General features: G+C 32.5%; 1 protein-coding gene across 1 annotated transcript in view; it reads right to left on the bottom strand.

Moving 5' to 3' along the window:
• Positions 1 to 23496, bottom strand: part of LOC142319940 (dual specificity calcium/calmodulin-dependent 3',5'-cyclic nucleotide phosphodiesterase 1-like) — a 193054-nt gene that overhangs the window by 143385 nt on the left and 26173 nt on the right. The window contains exons 2-3 of the mRNA XM_075357616.1: positions 20361 to 20477; positions 13080 to 13239 (exon numbers count right to left, since the gene is read on the bottom strand). Of these exons, the coding sequence (XP_075213731.1) occupies positions 13080 to 13239; positions 20361 to 20477 (277 nt within the window). The remainder of the gene's footprint in view (positions 1 to 13079; positions 13240 to 20360; positions 20478 to 23496) is intronic.

Below are 23496 nucleotides of genomic sequence, written 5' to 3' on the forward strand. Positions count from 1 at the left end.
CCAAAGTAAGTCGAAGCGAACAGAAGCTTCCCAAGTACGGCTTTGGGAGCTACTACGTAACTCGAGGGTTTTAATAGATAATACCGAAATAAGTCATTCGATAATACCTGGAAGTGTATGCAATGTGCAAAATTACAATCTTTAGATGCTACGTCTGTTTTATGAAAACAGGAAAAGGAAGAGAAGTGATGTCAACCTGATCGCTCCCTAGATTTTTTTTGTATACTTTTATTTTTATTTTTTTGTCAAAAAATTAAACTGATAAACATATATGTAGTACGGCGCTTTCTGAAAACCAAAGTTACTTTATTCGGTTAGATATAAGGAATATTAAAATAAGAGAAACAGTAAAATATGAAATTAGATTATTAAACATATGTAATTATTTAATTACATTGATGGATATTTTAATTAATTTTAAAACTATTTTGGAAAATAAAAGAATTTATTAATATTTACTGAGAAATGTGGGAGGTTTTATACTGTTAAACTCCAATTTAAGGCTAGTTTCATGTATAAAAATTAAATGGTAAATTATATTTTTACGTCTGATATTCGTGCTTATATCTGTAATATGTACATCGGAAATTTTATTATGATACCCAGGATCAAAACCACAATGACCTTGATAAAATTGGTCCGCTGGTTTTAGAAATATCAGCAAAAGATTATACAATTTTATTTGATTTATAAAAGTTTGAAATTATTCTTATATTAATGACTTTTGTAACTTTAGTAACCCAATTGGGAGTAAGTTTTAAGCTTTCTGGCCATCGGTTTGATGTGTTTGTTTTATAGGAACTACTGTTTTAAGATAATGAACAAAAAAATCCTTAAAAAATATCAAAATGAATTTTTTACCAGTGTTTTCTTAAGCAACTAGTTTTATTAAGTATGAAATATCGTGATTAAATAAGAAATTTTTATAAATATCACTCTTATTGTGTAGTGTTGTATTTCTAGAAAATACTTTTATTGTTAATAAACTAATTTTTTTTTAGAGTATCGGGAGTGATGATTTTAATTCTGCTCAACTTCAAGAGGTTAGAAAACCCCTTTAGTATTTAGTCAAAGATTTTTATTTAATCTGTATTTAGTCTGTTAATTTGTTTTTGTAAAATTTTGTACGGAAGCTCAAGTGTTAATCTCCCGAGAGTATGAATCTAAAGAATCACAAACTTTTTTCGACGTTAGTTTATTTCTAACAGGTAAGAAAATTACTTTTAAATAATGCAGAAAATCTATCCCGACTGTACTATTACTCCCAACTAATCCTCGCAAAGATAACTGTGCAGTTTTTCCAACATCTTGCATCACTTAATGCACCCACACGTCAATCGGTAACTACAATAAAAAAATTGATACAATAAAATATTAATATCATTCAATGGTTACTCCTTCATTTTTATAACAATTTATATATAGAACAAAAAAAGATTAAAGCTTAAAGATGAAGGTGTTGAAAATAAGAAACACTCAAGACTGGAATTTCAATGATTACGGGTATTTGTGCACTCTAATAACCTATATGTTATTCATTATCATAACTACTTCTTACATTATACCTTTGATATTAAATAAAATAAGAGGTAGGAATGATAATGAAAATAATATAATAATCTCGTAATACCTAAAAAATTATACCTGCGTTGAATTAATAAAAGTGTTTACGAGAAAATCAACTGGAGGGCTCTGTAACTTATTACGTTTACAAGATAAGGCTTTCGGTGAACTAAATGATTGACTACAACAAAAAAATTATTTTTACGGTTGTTGCTTATCCGACTCCCTATTGTTTTATTAACTAAACGAAGGGAGATGTAGTTGCTGTACGGTTTTTGAAAAAAAATTCAAGAAAGGTTTTATTATTAAAAAAGTATCTTATCAGAAATGAAATTGCAAATATTATAAGTACCAATTTATCTTCCTTATTTTAAAAACTTGGAAAAATTTTACTTCTGCATTTAAAAAGAGATCAGAGTGAATGCATTCATATCTAATGATTTTTATTACATTGATTTCTTAAAACATATTACCAGTCTAGCGATTTACGTGGTGAAATGATAGAGAGTCTGCCTTTCATCTGGAAAGTTCTAGGTTGGCTTCATTTACACACGCTAAAAGATTAATATATAATCATAAAAGAGTAAAAGTTAGGTGCTGAAATTAGGAATATGTCTGTAGCTACCGGAAAAATAATGAATAAATATCCCATTCCACTACTCGTATTTATAAGAAATCATATTTAATTACAAAATAAATTTCAATATTTTTTATGATTAACCTGAAGCTTTGTAATTTAATTTCCTAGGAAAACAGTACGGCGTTTAGAAAACAAATTAATGAGATAATATTAAGGTGCAAATAAATTTGATCCATTTTAACTAATTAATATAATAATTAAAAATGCAAACTTAAAACATAATTGATGTTAGATTTTCTAAGTTATAAGATACTGGCATGAATAAGACCAAATGCGATTTAATCAGAACGTGTGGTGGTATGTAGCCATTGGTTTTCGGTAGGAATCAACGTCAAGATAAAACCGGTGCTCTTTATAATTTATGTTCGTTTAGGTAACTAACATTTTGATGTTGAGATACAGAACATAAGTCCAGTTTACCTCGCGGGATATTATACCAGATCTATTGTAATCACTCGATACTTCAACTGTTGTGTTACATCGGTTGATTTTCGGAAACGAATTTAAATTGCTTAGATTGATCTATGCCAATACGATTAAAGGAACTGAACAATTAATGACTATGTCGTTAATCTTATTATACACCTATGGTTTGTTGCGTCTAATAGATAATTCACTCCATGCTGGTAATCAGTCTGTTTACTTTCGTTACATAGTATCCTAGAGGCCTATTTAGTTCTTCAAAACTATAATTTATTTATTATTTAATTCTATTTTTGGGGGAGATCACCGTGCAGACTATTCCAAAAGCTTAATAAATCGGCTTGAAGAACGTTTTCCTAATATTCTGAATTTTTATCGTTCCATAAAAAAAATAAAATATTTGGTATTTAAAACAAATGTTAGCAGTGTATAAAGATATATCTACTAAAAACAAATTAAGTTATGATTTCTTATAATTTATATAATAAATGAATTTCAATTAAGTTATTTTTTTAAATATTTCTATTTTAAAATAGATTCATATAAGTATTTATTTAATTTTAATAACTAACTTTTCATTTCAGAATCATTTCCGAAAAAATTATCCTAGCATACTAATAAATTGAAGTTAAAATTTCTTATTAACCGCATAGTTTAAGTAGAAGAAATGTCCGATAATATTTTAATTATGTTAGGCACTGTAACCGAGCGATTGTAGGCAATGTGGCATTAGTAACTGATTACTTGTGAAACTAGCATAGCATTCTTGGAAATAAAAATCATTTCATGTACGCTTATTGGTAAGCGGAGTAAGTTATTTTCTTTATCTTCTTCCTTGTCTCAAATTTACTTTTGCACATCCGCGTTCCACGTTCTCCCGAAATGCAGGCCATATCCATTGACCTAAAGAATGATATCTATTCAGTTCACCAGAGAACAGGTCGTATACAATTATTCTTAGAAAAACAATTAATTATTCGACCCCTATGAGTTGTATATGATAGTGCTGTACACCAGTTGCAGTCATAGGAAACACTGAGGTGCATATTATAAAAAAAAATAATTTTATGTAGCCGCTCGTGACGTGAGAAAACAAATTAAACGTTTCTAGTCAGTACGTTATTTCATTAAGGAAATAGCTGTTTTTATAATCTTTACTTCAGCAGAACATCCTTGGTAAGTAAATAATAATAAAATTACGGAAAATTTAAATGTCAATTTGTTTTTTTTTTATCATTCTATACTTTTAAGTGAGTATATAAGTCAAATATTTTTTGAACACATGAAAGCTTATGCCAAGCAAGTTAAAGGTTAGGAACGAGGAAGCCGATTAAAGAAATTAGCGAAAAAATACTATTATAACCTTAGGTCCGTATTTCAAAGTAATATTAAGAAAATCACAAAAAGTACATTTTTACCGAAACTTCTCAGTCTATCTACATGTATTCTTGTTTTGTACAAAAACAAGTTTGCTATTGTAAAGGTTTGTAATTTATAAAAATAATTTACAAATCGATATAAGATTGGTCTCATCGAAATCAAAAAAGCTATTATGTATCATATTATACAACATAATATATTAAGTACCTTTAAGACTAAGCCTTTAATTTAAAAGTTTTGAACATATGATCAAAATTATAAAAAAAAGGAATAAATTCAAGTTTTTCTTGACAAAATTAAACACATTTCTAAAAGAAATAGATCTAAATGCAAAAAATAAATATTAATACATTTGTTTTTTTAAATAATTACAATTACGGCATCCGAGTGGTTATGGGGCAACACGTGAAGTACTTAGGTGTCTGGTTTGAACGAGCACGCCTGTTCAACAAGCAACTTGCGGAGATATCTAGTAAAGCAGAGAGGGCCATTAACATTTTTGGCCGGCTAATGGGGCCCAGGTGGGGGCCACCGGTGGCCAAGCGGAGGTTACTTTTATCGGCCGCGCAATCGATACTTTTATATGCTGTCCAAGTATGGTTCGAGGCGTTGAACAGGAAGAGGAATTTGAGGCGGCTGGCCTCGCTCCAGCGGTTAGCAGCGTTGAAGATTGTAGCTGCTTATAGAACTGTGTTCACAGCGGTGGCGGGGGTGTTGGCGAGTGTCCTGCCGATCCGTCTCCGGACCCTGCACTTAAAGAGGATATATGAGGTGATGAAGAAGGCTAACTCTGCATCCCTTCTCCTCCAGGAGTGGCAAGAGAGCTGGGATGCGTCATATATAAGTGCTTGGACTCGGTGACTAATTACTCGCCTGGAACCGTGGCTTGGGAGGAGGTATAGGGATGTCGGTTACTACGACTCCCAGCTTCTCTCTGGCCACGGAGGTTTTCAGGCGTGTCTTCACAGGTTTGGGAGGCGTGCATTCCCAAATTGCATCTACTGCTGCCTCTTGGATACCCCCGAGCATACATTTTACTGCTACCCTACATGGTAGAAGTTGAAGGAGGAGTCTCACTTGGGGTGGATCACGCCGGATACTATAGTTGGCTGTATGTTGCGGGGCGTGGTCGAGTGGAGGGAGATTGAGGGCTCCTGGCTGACATCTTAAAGTAGAAGGAGGTCGAATACCATGATTGGGGGGACAGACTGAGATGCCTATGGGGAAGACGTGGCGGTGACGAACATCGTCCTGCGGGGCTACTGTTCGTCTGTGCTTCCACGGACGGACAGTGTTATGAGGTATGGAGACTCCCGAACCCCCGTGTGGAAAAAGACCGTGTCCCGGTGATGATGCCCCTTCGGAGATTCTCCATTTGAGGCATGGGCGTCAAAACCGAGTCCCGGCTTCTGGATTGGGGCCCAGGAACGACATCGTCGGGCCTGGTTACCCCATTCTGGCGGTTTGAGGTAGGCAAGAAGATAAAATCCAACCGGCGGGCCGACCTGTCATGCTGGTAGGCGGGAAGGCCCTACCTAGACAATAGAGTTTTATGGACACTCCGCTGGACTGAGTTATACTTGATTATCGGTCCGGCTCAGGGGAGTAGAGGGGAAAAAATTAAGAACTGCAGATAAAATTATTACAAAAATTAAACACATAAAAGATAATACTGAGCTAAAGGAAAAAATAGGTAAACTATTAAACGTTTGACGCATGTATATATATGCGTCATTTACATTCTATAAAAATTAAAATCAATAAATAATAAATGAGTGCCGACAGAACAATTTTTTTTTTTAATATATCATATTATACAAAGATTTCACCAAACATAAAACTAACTGCTGGTTGAAATCTTATTGATAGGAATAATTACACTAGATCAGAAAATATTGAATAAAGATTTTTTTTTATTCTTAACGAAAAATTGTTCCATCTGAAAAAATGAAAATTTTAAATGATTAAGTGAGAATTGCTTCGTAATTTAAAAAATAATAAACCAAATTTGTTTGGCAGCATACAGAAGATGCTGTATCACGTCAAAATTATATCAAACAGTGGCGTGTGCAGTTGGTTACTATCACAAAAAAGAGTTATCATTTGTTGATTACGCTTAAGGGCACACAAGGTTGACACAATTTGTTTTCTAAAATATTTTAATTTGTTACATTCTTCTTTATGTACGTTATGCAATGCTGTGATAAAAATTTAAACTACTATCTACAGTTCGAATTTTTCTTGTTGATAGTTTCTTTGAATGTTTTTAAAACGTTTAAGGTTAATTTCATATCTCTGATATGAAATTAATACATTGTTATTTTTCAATTTGAGTTAAAACCTTTTTCCATTTGTAAGCAACAAACCGTATTTATTAAACGCTTAAAAAAAGAAGATATTCTCAGTTCGACCCTTGTGCATTCATATTTTTCTTACGCATTTCAATGTTTAGTCAGTATTAAATGTATCAGTTTGGATGATTCTTTTTCTACGGTACAGAAAATGCATGTATTTTTTCGTAAGGTTCTTTCAAATAATATCAGAAGAAGAATTTGTAAACGAAAAATTACAAGGCTAGAAAAAACTGAAGACATTTTTAATTTATCACTATTTCTGGATTATAGAATTGCAAAACACAGCTATTTTAAATGTAAAGAGTATTTTCATGCAAACTTGCATGGAAATTAGTTGGAAAACTTCGACGAAAAATAATATATACTCCACTTGAGACATCCTAAATTTTTAATATTCAACAATAACATTTAGTATTTCATAAGTTAACATTCAATAAGTTAGTTCATGTTTCTCTTTAGTCCTTCTGTTATTTCTGTCAATTGGTAAGATTGATTATATTTTTAGTAAGTATGCTATGTATACTTATTACAACATAATAAGTATACTAATATACTAATTAACTTAATCATTAATAAGTTTACTGTTTATGTCTCCCAATATTTTAAAAGGAACGAAATATAACAATATTAAGTAGAATAGAATTCTGAGAAATATAAAATAAATTTTAAAACCTGTGAGTAAAATAAATATACAAATCCACTTTTTTCAATTTTGACGTTTTAAATTTTGTCGGTGTCAAATTGAGTGAGTATTAGCAAGTTATAAAAATTGTTTGGTTTTAAACTTCCATTGATTTCGCAAGATGAATGGAGGTTAAATTATCTTTTTTACTGGATTTTTAAGTCGATTTAAAAATAATTATTTCTGATAATTTCCTTTTTTATTTCTTATGGATAGTTAGTTAATCAAGTACATAACGGTAATACACTTTTTACCTAACGGTAACGTGAACATTTTTATAGAACTGTGGAATGTATTACAAAATGTTTGATAAAACATTTTTTTTTGTAAAATGCTGAGGGTTAATGATGTTTAGTTTTTTTATAAACAACTTTAGTAACTGTTATGGTTAATATCTATCGTCGATAGCATTACTAGATACATCAGTTTACCACTTAACTTATGCATTTCATAATATAATTTAAAGTTAACAAAATAAAAATCATCTCCAATTTGCATAAATACAATAGTATGAATAAATGTATTTTTAAAATTTTTTAATGAATATATATATATATATATAATCGATGTTTCCTGTCAAAGTTGTAAACTATTAAAAAATAAAGTTAAAAAAGTATTATAAAGTTAAAATTCAATACAACGAAAAGAAAGCTACTTTTTGACAACACAGTCTGAATTCCCGAAGGGAAATACTGTAGAATCCCTAGCACGAGATGTTACAAACAACTTTAAGAACCTTTGATCCCCAAAGGAAAAGTGATGTAAAAAATAAATTTTCTTTTTTGATATAAATTTTTCGTCTCTGTGACATATATTTTATTTGGGATTATGAAAAAAATCACACTAAAGTATTAGACTATTTGTAAAATACTTTTATAAAATAAAGTCATAAAATATGGAGTACTTCTTTGTACTTAAGAAATAGTATTTTTTGTAATTTTAGGTTATAAAATTAAAGCTTACAACGTTCTCTAACCTTATTTTCGTGCTTAACAGTCTTTATTCAAAGAGTTGGTATCAGATAAGGTAGGATTATTTTTCGTAAGTTTTTCCATCTATTTATCATCATAATTGAACAAAATTAGATCGCAAAAAAATACTTCAACATTGTTTAAAAGAGATTCACTACAACGTTTAATATAATTAATAAATGGCTGGAAATTGTTTAAAAATACGAGTTTATTAATAAACTATTAGTTTGACTGAAGAGTTTAAACGATTAAGAAGAATCTTGAAATCTCATTTTACCTGAATATTTTTATGATAATTATGTTATCATTAATTATAGATAATTATAACTATGATTAATATAGATGAGAATGAATGTAGCGGTCGGGAAAATAAAAAGAGGTTTCCTCCTTTTTTTCTGGACGCACAACGAAGTATCGTCATTAGCGTCCGGACACGGTATTTATATAGTAAATAAATAAAAATTAAAAATTAAATTAAAACATAAAGACTAGTAATATAAATGGAAAACGCCAATGACGTAAGCTAAATGCGAATTAAAATCACAATGGAATATTACATGAATTACCTAAATTAAAAGAATAAAATTACCATCTGCCATACACCAGACGGCATAACTAGCTGAAATATACTACAGAAATCTCAAATATTTGAATATAAAAGGACGGCCCTAGGAAATCGTAAAACATTCAATAACATCGTCTCACAGTTTCCTAAGATATTTCGGAAGTTAACCCCTATTTCAATCTTTCGACGCAATGCTGCGTAATAGAAAAAATTCAGAAGGATGTAATATACAGTTAGTTGGCAGTCACAGCGAGTACAAACGGGTGCACCGGTCTGAATCATGAGATATCCATGAGTGAGCCTAGTGTGTCCTATTTGTAAACGGCAAATAATAACCTCCTCTCGACGGTTATTCCTTCATTAGGAGCTCCTCGGTGACGCAGTATTCTTAACAGTACGAGCTTATTGTTAATGGTAGCATTCCATTCCCTTTGCCACTCGTTACGAATCACTCTCTTCAGCAAAACATACAAGATCATCAGAAACAAAAAGATTAGTGAAAAGAGGCTAATGCCATCGCTCACAATCACAGTAACAAGGACGCTTAGCAGATTAGAGTGAAATATTTCTTTACAGGTACATTAAGGAAAGTGGTTATTGCCAAAGTCAACGTCTGCTGATCACGAAAAAAAGGGGAAAAGGCCTTTGTAAGTAAAGTAACGGTGGACATTTAGGTTACATAAAATGTGAATTTAAATCCCGCCGGTAGTACATATATTTTGTCAGCCACAATTCAAAGTATGAGCGTTTGTTTATTCTGTATGAAATTTAACTACAGTTATTACCAACAAACTGTAACAATCTAACTCTATTAATAGAAACTCTATTAATACACTTCAGGATTTATATTAGGGCAACCCTACTTGAACGACTATCGGTACAATCTCTTATCTTTTAAACAATGAAGTACTCCGAAGATAGCAACGCTAATAAGCGACGCTCTTTGTAAAAAACGTTTTCATAATATATGGAAAGATTATTATGTCATTAATTATCGTAACTAATTATCAAGTACAGCAGTTACTCTCAAGTATAGCAGTTGCTGTACTTGAGACACGCTCTAGATCTAACCCGAGTGATTTAAAGAGTTGATATGAACGGTAAAATAGTTGAACTGTACAGTATTTGGATGTATTTTATTTTATATAATTAATATAATGTAAGAAATTTATTTTAAAAAATCTGTTGTGTACACCATATGACTTCCTTGTACGTCTATTAAATTACATGCATGCATTTTTAAGAGAACATAAAATCTTATTTCACTAATAACTTTCGAGTTCTTTTCATATTTTTTTTTATACAATTTTTTTTGGATTTTGGGCTTTTTTGGTTTAGTCGGCTGCATTCAAAAAGGGAAGGTGCACAACTAGATGTTACAGCAGTCCTAAATCCATAAAAATTCAACATCCTACGGCTAATCGTTTATGAGTTAAATGCGAGGTGTACATACGAACGTACATGTATACATATGCACGTACAGATGTCACGCCGAAACTAGTCAAAATGGAATTAGGCATGGTTAAAATGGATATTTCCGTTGAAATCTGAAAACCTAAAATTTTCGCGATCACAATACTTAAACAATAAATGTCATAAATTTATATTTCAAACGACATCCATGTATATTATCAATTTTAAAACTGGAAATAAAGTTTTTTTTTAGTGAGTGCTAGCTACGTCAAGGAACAAAACCACATGAAATCTACAGTACTATTAAATATGAAATACTCAACTTTAATCATATTAATTAAATTTAATTCTGTTTATACGTATTATTTTTCATCAATGCATACAAAAATTCACAAAATAATAATTATAACCAATAAGTAATACTCAGTTGATATTTGTTGGCTTCATCAAGAGTGGAATGAGAATCAGTCAACAATGGAATAAATGGTTATTCGTAAATGACTGATGGTTAGATTTAGTAGCCGACAGTTTTACCCTATCCTCAAGAATCTTGATTGATTTCAATTAATTTTAAGACAAAGGTAAATAGAAATCTAACAAATTAATTTATTATTGCACTCTTCCAGCTGTATCCATTCTAATAATTAAAAAATAAATAAAATAAAATAAAAATACTGAATTTTTATTTCTGATTAACTTTAGGAATAAGCTTTCAGCTTAAATAACTTTTATGAAGTTAATGATTAATTAATAGGTTTGAAAAATCAATCTTGTATTACAAAAAAAAATCCTCAATTCAGTAACATATTATTTTGAAAAATAATAAATGTTAATAATTACATTTCATTTAAGGATGGAGAAAAACTCCATATTGTAACTGTTTGCTTGGCCTGGAAACAATTATACTATCTGAAAATAATCAACTTGGCATACTTATCCTATGTAGAGGTATGTTTGGAAGTACTGATAAATATTCATAGATATAATTATAGGTAGAATAACGTTAAAAATTACATTAATATTTTAAAGTAACTTACTTTCGAAAACCAAAACACCATCATGATGGTGACCTTTTCATGTATTGTAACACTTTACTTGAAATAGCCCACAACTTATGGATTTCTGGCCGTAATCATAAGATTATAACGCAAACATTTTAGACCCGATACTAAAAATACAGAGCGTACAAAAATGCTATTCACTGAGATTTTAAATTTATTTAATATTTCTTAACTTTGATTTACTCTAATGAACCAGAACTAAAATGAAAAAGTAACTCTTACAGTTTTTCCTATAAAAGTTCAATGTGACCACCGTTTCAGTCATACAGCACACATTCAACCGATAGGAGAGTTCGTCCCATACTTTAACAGGCATGTCTGAAGTTATGGAAGGGACAGCTATTTCAATCCTGTGCCTCAAATCGGGTAGATCATTAGGAAGTGGAGGTACATATTCAAGATAAAATGCAAGGGAAAAACCACATTCGGATGGCCGTGGAAGCCATCAACCTCATGCCGATCAAACCAGTACAGGTTTGTAGTAGTACACTGTTGTGTACTACTAAACAGTTATATCTCGGCAAAAATCACCTCGCTATCAAATTTACATAAGTTGTAAATACAAATAAGGACATTTACGGATAAAAAGACAGTTAGGTAAGAAGAAGTCGTTGCAGAGTTAAAGCGAGCATAGAACTGAGAAATTTAAATTAGGTTTCAGAAGGAGCACGTGTTTTGAGAAACGTAATTTTATTAGATTATTCATAACGGTAGCTGAAGAAAAATAAAGTAAAAATGTTTTGGCATGAGCAGCATCTTCAATCGTTTGATTATGTAAAGTAGAAAAAGGTGTTTAGATTTTAAGAAAAACATTTTGAATTATGGAAAATAGATATTTATAAATTTGAAACCTTATATGAATCAGATATTTACAGTAAATTTTATTATTAGAGTAAAATAGAATATATTATAATATTTTATATATTAATAAAATATATTATTATTAAATTTATAGGTAAATATTTATAAAATCAAATTCAAGTGCGGAAAGCAACAAAAGAAAAGGATTAATTTATTCCCTGTCAGAAATTTTAAGTTGAGGAAGCAGTAAAAAAATGAAAAAAAAAATTGAGAAAGATATAATCCAAGAAAAAAATACCAACATTTCGATATTGAACTTTTTTCCATTTTAGCTAATACTAAGTAAAACTACAGTGCAATAAGTGGGTAAAAGAGTAAAATTCATTGCTGCATTCATTTTTAAAACACAATATGAAACAAAGGAAAGAAAAGTGAAGAAACTAATGGAACTAAGTGTTGAGGTAAGGAAAAAAATATACTCGTATATATAAGGAATAGTTTTTATTGAAGTTAGTTTCTTTGAAAATTTATTAATTTACTTTTACCAGTAGTCTGATCTGTGCTGTGGATGAGACAAGTGAGTAGACCTATAAGACCTGAAGACCTATGTTCTGACCTTACCCGGCTGACTGAACTCCATTTATGAGGTATTATAATATTCTTTAAGCTAAGACATGCACATTTAATATGTTATATTCACAGATAATGTTAAGTACTTTACAATAAATCATAAATAATCGAGCGGAGGGTAAGACATTTACATTCAAACAAAAAACATATAATAATAAATAAACGAAAATTTATTTAGAAAGATCTGCCCATGGACTTGAGAAAGAGTTACGAGCATTTTCTACAATTTACGAGCATTTACATGACAATCGCCATGAAAAAAACAATCTTATCAGTAACTAAGACGTTTTCTACAAAAAGGATTATTTCCTGAAAAGGGTTTGATTACTAGATATTGCTACGAAATATGTTTTATTTTAGGGGGAAAAATAATAGGATAGAACAATTAAATAAAAATCGGAAGAATTATACAGAAAGATCTTACTTCTGCATTAAATAAGAGTCAATGATTATTTTCTTTAAAGTACTTTTTTTCTTAGGTTTAGAAAAAACAATCAGAAAAAATTGATTACATCTGAAAGGTAAATTTACTTTTAAAATGTTCTAAAGTAAACGTTATACAAAATTACACTAATATAAAGAAACAAGAAAATTACCTGAGCGCCGCTTTATCGCAGGCATCGGGGGTGTCAACTGCAGGCAGATTGTCAGTAGAGAGATCGATGGCGTCCAACGTCTCCTCATCAACGGAGGTGGTGCGATTTTGTCCGGGCTTCTTGGTACTGCTGCGACGAACTATCGTCAAAGATCCTTGTTCTGAAAAAATAAAGAGATAACTCAATATTAACTTGTGATTTTAAAAGGTTATTATAATGATTAAAAACTAATTTTTTTGTTTAATAAAGATAATTAAGATTTTGTTTTGACTAATTAAGAAATATTTTCATAACTTTAATTTTAATTTAGCAGTCTACTTTTGTAAATATAGCAAAAGGTGTAGGGAAAGGCTTATCATTTTATTAAACGACTTTTAAGTTGTTTGATAAAATTTAAGTTAGCGGATATAATTTTTACAAGTCGTAAAACAAAATAAACTTATCTACACGATAGACATACTGAGGTCAAGACTGTTGAGGGCACGGTAAATTTTCAGATGTTTGGCGGCTTTCCAAAGGGGTCCGTTCTAGGACCTATACTCTGGAATGTTTTCTAAGATGGAATATTCAGGCTTCCTTATCCGGAAGGAGTGAGGATTGTCGGCTATGCAGATGACGTTGCGGTACTGGTGGAAGATAGGGAAGTGGACCGTCTTGAAATTAAGGCAAATCAGGCCTTACAACTATTAGACGAATGGTTAGATAACAACCAACTCCGAGTAGCCCCAGCTAAGTCAAAATGCATTTTGCTCTCTAGTAGGAGACGGGTCAGAGGAATAAATATAGAAATAAGGGGGGAAATTATTCGTGAAGTCAGTAACGTCAAATACTTGGGCGTATTCATAGATAAGAGTCTAAAGTACGGTTATCACATAGATATGATTTGTCAAAAGGTTGCCCCTACAATTAAGGCTCTAAGAGGTCTATTTAATAACCACTGTGCACCAAAACTGGTGGTCAGAAGGTTGATCACAACGGCAATGATGTCATCTATCTTATACGCGGCACCGGTCTGGGGCACTGCAATGAATGTACAACGCAATAAACGCAAACTTAGAAGCGTGCACAGAGTAGCACTAATACGAGTTGTCTCAGGATATAGAACAATTTCTTACGATGCGTTATGTGTCTTAGCTGAAACGCCTCCCATTGAATTACAGATAAAAGGCCGAAGCACGAGGGCGGCAGGTGTGCTAAGAGCCGAGGTAGAAGACACAGTCGTTAGCAACTGGCAAAACGCATGGTCATCCGCTCAAGCGGGTGAGTGGACAAGGAGATTTATTCCCAATCTGAAAGAGTGGTTGGGTAGGGAGAAAGGCGGACTAAATTTCCACACTACTCAGTTGATGACAGGAGATGGGTCGTTTGGGAAATACCTTAATAGAATCGGGAAAAGGCAGACGTCAAGCTGTCCGTACTGTCAGGAAGAAGACGACGCGGAACACACCGTATTCTACTGCTATAGTTGGGAGGGTCTCAGACATGAAATAAGACGTAATAACCTGACACCTGACAAGCTGGTTAGCTGACTAATGCAATCCACTAACAACTGGGATTGGTTTTCCAATTTCGCGAGCACCGTCCTCAAATCTAAGGAGGAAGAGGAGAGGCATCACAGACGATAGGCGCGAGGATAGGGCAGGAGGACAGTCCCACCCCGGAGGGCCCGTATGCTTAGGTATGCGGGTTCCGGTGATGGGGTGGGAACTCCTGGGGTTGCTTGAAAGGGATAAAGAAAAGACCGAGTCCCGGCCGGCGGTGTTGGTTCCTGGGGGCGCTTCGGTGCTTGCTGGGGCTGGCGCCGCCGGTTTGAGGCAGGCATAAAAGAGGAAAGACCGAGACCCGGTTCTCTGCGTGTGGCGGGGGGGACGGCATAGCCGGACCTTCCCTTGCGTGCGGAGGATTAGAGGCGGGCAGCAATAAGATAAGATCCGGAACCGGGGGGGCTGATCTGCCGTGCCGGACGTAAAGCCGGTGGAGGCTCCCTTAGAGTCAAAGGATACATCCCTGGGCCGTGTATACTTGAGTGGATGTCCGGCCCAGGGATGTAGGGGAAAAAAAAGGATGAGTTTCTCAGGAAGATTCGTAAAATAACTGGTGAGTCGGTCACTATGGATATTTTATCAAAGCGGCCGGCTTACGGTTCGACGCAAGTAGTAAAATTAGCTGTGCCACCCATCCTTGCGAATAAACTGCTGTCTGATGGGCGTGTTCACGTTGGATGGGTGGTGGCCTGTCGGATGTCGCAGCGCGCCTCCATCCAACTCTGCTTTAAATGGTGGAGTCCAGGCCACAGGCCAAGTTCTGTAATGGCGCAGATAGAAGTGGCCATTGTTTTACGTGTGGTAAGGCTGGCCATATTCGTAAAGATTGTAAGCAGGAGCCTCGATATACATCCTGCAAGTTGTACGGTCATGCGCCCGGAGGTGGAGGATGCAAGATTGGTGCATCAGCGGCAGGAGTTGTCTTCAGATTAACGTCATGGTGTCTTTCAGGGACAGCTCCACCCGGGAAGGGTGGGAGGCTTCAGTCTTCCATCTTCAATGATCGGATGGGGACTCCTTTGAGATGTATTAAAGGGAATTCAAGACCGTAATCCTGGTGGGGGATACCTTTGAGGGTTCCCCGCTAGTGGCGAGGCGACAAGACCGGAGTCCCGGTGGAGAGTTCCCTTTTGAAAACTCTTCATTTGAAGCATGGCATGCAAAAAGATCGATTCCCGGCCGCCTGGGCGGGGGCCTTGCCTCCTTCCGAGGTAGTTTGAAGAAAAGCCACCCCAGCTGAGTTTATACTTAATTGCGTGTCCGGCTCCGGGGGACGGGGAAAGTAAGTAGTATAATAAAAATAAAAAAATAACTTACACACAAATTAGAATTATATCATATTGCACCGATTGCTTGTCTTTCAAATAAATATTTTCTACGGACGGAAGCTTTTATATGTATAGGAAATGAGATGATACTGAAAATAATAAAAAATCCAAGTCAATAATAGGTAGTCTAGGCTACTAATTATAAAAAAAAAAACTTCACTGTTATCTATCAGTCAGTTCTTCTATCAGCTTAAACTTATTTACATACAAATATATATAATAAGTATCGCGATATTAAATATATTTCTCTGATATGATTACTTACTTTATTTTAGGAAGTAAAGGAATTTGTATGTGAAATTTACAATTTTAGAGTAGGTAAAACTTGACTCAAAGGAAGTTTACATTAATGGATGTTCCATTAGGATTTTTTTAAATCGTTAATCCCATTTGTTTCAAGAGCAAACTGTTAGGAGATTTAAACTTTATAAGAAATTAAAAAATGCTTAATCTTGTGTATGAGTGAATTGGAAATAGTACATTCTGTTCTTGTTATAAGATTCTATAACAAATTTTTTTATAACAGTAAAATTTGTATAAATTATAATTAAATTTATATTCATTCAACGAAAATAATGTAACATATTTAAACAATGATTAAAAAACATTACTATTTTTTAGAAAAAATTAAACCTCAGAAACTTGTCATTTTAGCAAACCTAAACAAAAGCATTCCACATTATGATTATTTTGTCGGATTAGTAGGTCAGAATGAAGAATTGAGGATTTACAGTTTTCAAAAGTTATAAACTATTCATGTACCTGGAAATACATTTAAACAAGAACTTTTTAATGATATTCCACAATGTGTTGTTAATAGCACATAAAGAGAAAAAATTCAATTTTTTTTTAAGTGCATTGAGTTTGTGAATTTTATGTGTTGAATGCAAAATTTACAAGTAGTTATTACATTTGTAAGTATGCTGACATTTTGAAATGAATTTGCTAAGATTGATGCAACATCATCATCTGTAGTTCCCTTCCCATTGTAGTTTTCCATCTTCTCTTCTTCTTTTTACTTCATCCTTCTTTCTCGCTTCCTTTCTCCTTCTACTGACCCTTCCAATGCAAATGTTAAGATTCGCTTCCTCTAACCATATGTTCTAACTCCTTTGCTTTTGTGTTCTTCCAGCATAAGTGCTCTTTCTTATTTAATCCTGTTCATTACTTCCTCATTCCTCACTTTATCCATTTCTCTTATTTTCTCCATCCTTCACCAAATCTACACCTCAAAAGTCATAATCCAGTCCTCTCGCTCTTCCTTACGGTCAATATGGGAGCTTCACTCCCATAATTTTACTACTAAGTTACTTCTTCTTCTTACTGAAGGCTTCCTTTGACATTGCTATCATTCCCTTTTTTCCATTGCACTCTTCCAATCCTCTGTTACCATAGTGCTCAAATATCTGTAATTGTTTACTTTTTCTATCCGTCTTTTATTTTTCTTTACCACTAAATACCCTTTATTGAATACTTTCATTATTAAGTTTTTCCTTCATCTTTTTCATTTCAAAGGGCACAGAAATGTGCCCTTTGAAATGTGTGTGCACCATCAGTTAGAATTACCATATCATCAGAAAACCTTAGGCATTTTATTTTTTATCTTCCTATAATTCTTTCTCTTTCTATTTTCTCTTTATTCTAATATATTCCTTGTCATATCTTCAATATAAATTTTGATCAGTGTGATGAGAGATAGCATCCTTGACCAATACCTCAACCTAGATCCATCCAGTCAGTCATATTCTTATCTACTGTCATTGCTGCTGTTTGCCTCATATGTAATTATTTAATTTACCTTCTGTCTTTCCATTCTAATTTTATCTATTTAAGTATCTCCATCATTTTCTGCTACGTGACTATATCAAATACGTTCTCTAAATCTATGAAACACAGATTCAACTCTCTTCTCTCTCTAAATATCCTTCTCCAGCCATATTTATTAGGCCAATGACATCTCTTGTTCGTTTCCCTTCCCTGAAGCCAAATTGTTTTTTCTCCTCCATTCTCTTCCACAATTTTTATCAACTTACGGTTTAGGATTCTTAACAATATTTTAGCAGAATTAGCTGTTAAACTTATTGTTCTGAGTAGTATTCATTAACTGGTCTTATCCTATTACACAGTTATACTTTTTCTTCCACTCCCTCTTCATTTATGCATTTATAAAATTAGATTGGAGTAATTGAACTACTCAACTACTCTAGTCGATTCTTCACTTCTTTGATTATTTTCTGTTTTTACTGTTTTAATATAGATGGTCCTTTACCCTCTTCATTTTCTCCTTTCCTTTTCTATGTATAGTTCAAGTTTCTCTCTTGTCATAAACAGGTCTTCCACGTATTCCTTCCACCTTTCTCCTACTTCTTTCTCCTCATGAACATATTCCCAACCACCCTCAATTCCTCTTATTTTATCAATCCCTTTCCATTTATCTCATATTTCTATAATCATAGGTTACATTGTATCACTCTTTCTTTCCTAGTTCCTGAATATCACACTCAATTCTTCCTTAAACTTCTCCTGGTCTTTCCACCTCTACTCAATTCTAATATATTCAATGTATTTATCTTCACTTCCCTCTTTATTTTCTCTTTCCACTCGGTAAGAAAGTTTTGACATTTCAAGTTCCTACATGCAATTGGTCTTTTAATTTCTTTTGTTGTTTTTCATGAAGATTCAATTGAGAAGCTATTTTGATTCCAGAATATTTAAAGAAGTCAGCATCACAGCATAATGCAAGGAATTATCACTAGAAACTTCAATACTAGTCTTCCATAATCTGACTTCTAATACCCTTGACTACCTTAAGAAGTTTCTGTAGTAACCTTTTCAACAATTGTCCCCTCTCTAGTATGAGGAGGTGAACACCTGGAATTTTTCTTCCCAAAATCTCAGACTTTAAAAGCATTTCATACAATCCTAACACTGATAGAGAGGAATTGATGTACTTAGTGCCTTTAAGTCCTCTTGAATTCTATTTCTGAAGTCTGCTGATGTAGAATTTATTACTTTCACTGCAGTTTAATCTATACTCCTGGGTAAATGTTCTGTAAGTTTTGCTTTGTTATACCAACTGTATTACATATTTTCTCTGGTTTTAAAAATAATGAAATATTTTTCTTTTCTGAAAGTGTGGCAACTTTAATTGAATAGTTGAATTAAGTCTGTCAGTTGTATATCTTTTTTCATTGTAAGTAAAATGTTGTTTATTAGTAGGTATGCACATACATTAAAATGTGATAGTTATTTTACTTTTAATTTTCTATTAAATTGTCAATAGATTTGGGTATGGGTAAGAGGTAGTGCTTGCATAGATTGTTAATTGGATGTGTTGGGAAAAGTATGTTAGTAGAGGCAAGTTTTTTATTTTTGATGTTTGTTTATTTTGGTAAATTAAAATCTATTGTTGATAAGAGTAAGGAATTATTGAATTTTATTTTGTTATCTTTTCGCAATAATATGAGCTATTTTGTACCTCATTATGAAGTAATTTTTTAAATAACTTATTTTATGGGCACTATTTCTATGAAGTGATTTTTTTTTATTATTGTAAAGCGATTTTTAAGTATTTGAATAAAAAAAAATCTTTAATCATGTTAATTGAAATTTATAAATCAATAAAATATAGAATGAAAAATTTGTATAAGGTTAAATAAAAATAAAGTAAAACACTATTTATTTAAGGATTAAGATTCTAACTTTCCTTATAAAATAGTTAATTTTAAAAATTACACATTATACAGTATAAAAAAGTAATTACCCTAAAAACTTACCCTTAAAAAACAGATATCAAAAAATTAAAAGGTTTTAGATGTTTTAGATGATACCCATGAACCTTACTAAAACATCATGATATGAAAAAAGTTGTCAACATATTCAATGATCAAACATTTTTCATTTCGGCTCTTTATTTTTATTGGATAAAAGGAAAAACAACACAGCAAAACGGAAACATCTTTACACATAACAGAAATCAGCTTTTGAATATACATCATTGAAATAGGACACATATTCAAAGAAATTTAACCACAATATGAAAATTTCACAAATAGCACTTTAAATTCGAAAAAAATATGTTAAATGAAAAAAAGAAACAGCAGTGATCAAATTTATATTTGGATAGACTTAATGATTTGTGTCATCTACTTGAAATCAAATAACTACTGTTACTCCACTGAATAAGGTAAAATATTGGCTGCATAAAATTATTCCGATTGAAATATTATCATGTATATGGAAAGATAAAATATTTTTTTATAAAATAAAAAGTTTTTTAAAGTTATTTCACTTATGCAAAGATTTTGTTGAAAATAGATTATTTACACAATAAATAATGTTAGTACGGTGCTAATTTGAATTTCTTCTACTTTTATGTTACATATACAAACAAAACAAAATTTTCTTACTGTTCAATTGTCCATTTCGATTTAAAGAAGGCAAAGAGGATGAAGCTCCTGTATCAGGTGATGGGCTAGATGCTGCACTTTCTTCTTTGCTATGTGCCCGCTCCGGGGGACTTGCCACTAAAGAAACAAATTAAAAAAGGACGTCAGTAATATTATGAACTTATTTTCGATAATTATAATTAATGTTAAAAATGTATAATTAAAGGTGGAAGGATAAGAATTTTCTTACAATGCAGTATCATAATTCAATATTTTTACTTACCGTTTAAAGTATGGAAAATGAAATTAAAAAATCATTTAATTTTTTAAGAATAAAATCGTGTCGCATAAATTGTTTTAAGAAAGGTAATCCTAGTTTTACACTTTTTAGTGTTGCTATCACTGGAAAAATGTGATATTTTACAAGAAATGATTTTTATTGAATTAAAAAAGAGCTCCCAATGTTTTAAAAGTTACCTATTGTGTGACAACTATGTTATTATTTTTCAACAAATAGAGCGGGTACTGCGCATTACACTTCAGTATCGCAGGAGTTCCTCAAAAGCAACTTTGAACATGGGATTACAACAGTTTTACCCTTTGGTTATGCGACTTCTTATCATGTATTTTTTATTCGATATTAGGAATATGAAAATAAATATTTAACAAAAGAGTCAAAAAATGCAAATTGTTTAAGAAAAATCATTTAAGAATGATTTAAAACACGTTTACTGTTCAAAATTTAAAGTTTAATTCTTTGTCATTGTTTAAATGACTTACTTTGAATTTTTATGACTTACTTATTTGGTTTAAATGACTATACTTTGTTAAAAACGTATTTAAGTGAATGGAAAAAAGATTGGATAAATAATATATGTTTTAAAATCTGTAATTTTAATTATTTGTTACCGTTTCAGAAATTATATTATTGTTTCTTTTTCGGAAAATCAATTTTAAGTTTTAATTAAATTTTTAAAATGTTAACCTAAATAATATTCTACAGGTTATATCTTTTACATTTACACACCGTAGATTATGTTTCACACAATGATTTTATATAATCTTCAGGAAAGTTATTTATTAAGCAAATTACAACGTAACTTTTTTTCTCGTCTTTCTTTTGCACCGCCTCCAAGAGCCGGATCCACATTTCCGGTAACACAGATCCGGGAGTTGCCATCGCCTCGAACTGCCTGAGCAGCAACCCTGGATTCGGCTACGCCGTTCCCAAGGCCTTCACCCTGACAGCCGGGTCTCGGTCATTCGTGTCATGCCTCTAATAAGGGGATCCCAAAAAGAGGTTCCTCTACCAGGAGTACGATCTTATAGTGCTTGGCCTCAAGAGGGGAACCACAAGAGGATCCCCGATATTATGGTCTTCCAGTGCCTTGCCTCAAATGAGAAACCCCCGAAGGGATCCCTCACCGGGACTTCGGTCTTTACTCCCACTCCGCAGTTCACGAAGGAGTCCCCGTTCGATCACCGAAGGTGAAACGCTTGAGCAACCTCTCGGACGAGGCTGTTCTATACCGGAACCGCCGAGTGTCAGAGTGCAACTGCAGCCAAACCTCACGCCGCATGGGTAATCTTACAACCCCGGCCTCCGGGGGCGTGCCCATGCGCCTTACAGGAAGGTCACCTAGCCTCCCGGCAACAGTTCTTCCTGACATGGCCAACCTCCACAATTAAAACAGTAGCCGCTCCGGTCCGAACCATCACATGATTTCGCCTGGTGCCCCGGATGTCATTAGCGGAAGCAGTAATCTTGCAGGGATCTCCACACCACCCTACAGGCCACCCATCCTATACACAAGCGACCGTCAGCCAATAGCTTGCCGGCGAGGATGGGTGGCACGGTCACCGTTACCAACTGTGTCGCCCCACAGGCCGGCCGTATGGACAAAACTTCGAGGGTCACCGTCTCCCCTGTCTTCCGGCGAAGATCGCTCACAAATTCTTCTTTGCATCCATCTCTATTACAATGTAACTTATTTTAAAAAAAGATTACGGTTCAGTAAAACAGACAATTTGCGTAAATGTTTATCCTTGCTCTAGAATTACTTTTAATCACTTAAAAAACAATTAATTATGATAATTAAAAAAAAAATTAATTATTTATTATCGTATAAGCATATTTATTTACAAAAATTGTTCTGTTTTGGTCTGAAAAATCGCTGAATTAAAAAATTCCTCCTTTACAACTCAACATTGTGCATTATCCAACTCTGGTTTTTCTATTATCCTATTTGATTTAGCATAAAGATTTAAACAAATGCTTTATTTAGACAAGGAACTAAGACTAATGCCATTTTTTATTCTTTGAACTCTAGACCTAAAACATGGATATTTTAAAACTATTAATTTATATATGAAATTAAAAAAAGATTACCGTTTAATAAATTACTTTATGAGTAATAGAGTATTGTTATTATTCGTTAAAATAATAATTTCAGCAAATTACTAAATTTGTTGTAATCCTAAATTTTAAAATAAAAGAAAAAAGACATAAAACATACAGTTTTTTCTTTAAATACACACATGCGTGCGCAAACTTAAATTAAAATTCTAATTGTAATCTTACGCAAGAATTATGTTAAGTTTGAATGATAAAGATTTTCATTTTTCTTTCGTGGACCGAAAAATTCGGTGTTTTTAAACTATAAATACCAAAAAAATTAGGGAATTATTTTTGAGTATTTTTAACTACTGTTGCGGCTATTTCAGTTAAATTAAATTAAATAAGCTAGTCAAAGAGGGTTGAACTGATTGATTGATTAATTAAACGCTATGTATGGCTTCATGTAATTTAAAATTTTCATCAATCATGTCACAAATAATGATGTTAAAAATAACCCAGTTTAGATTCTATTATATCATTTCATCAATAAGAGAATCATGACAAATTTTAATTAATTATTGTAAATAATGAAGTATAAAAACAAAAAATTCAAAACGTGAAATTACTATTTAGCTAAATTGTAATAGAAAAAATTCATGTTCCATTGCATTAAGGAGTAGCCGAGTTATAAAGGTACATGGTTAAAGAAGTCTTCTTTCTTTTTCCTGTTTAGTCTCTGGTAACTACCGTTTAGATAATACTTCAGAGGATGAATGAGGATGATACGTATGAGTATAAATAAAGTGTAGTCTTGTACAT

Source organism: Lycorma delicatula, chromosome 2 (assembly GCF_047948215.1).
Source record: "Lycorma delicatula isolate Av1 chromosome 2, ASM4794821v1, whole genome shotgun sequence".
Taxonomy (NCBI): Eukaryota; Metazoa; Arthropoda; class Insecta; order Hemiptera; family Fulgoridae; genus Lycorma; species Lycorma delicatula.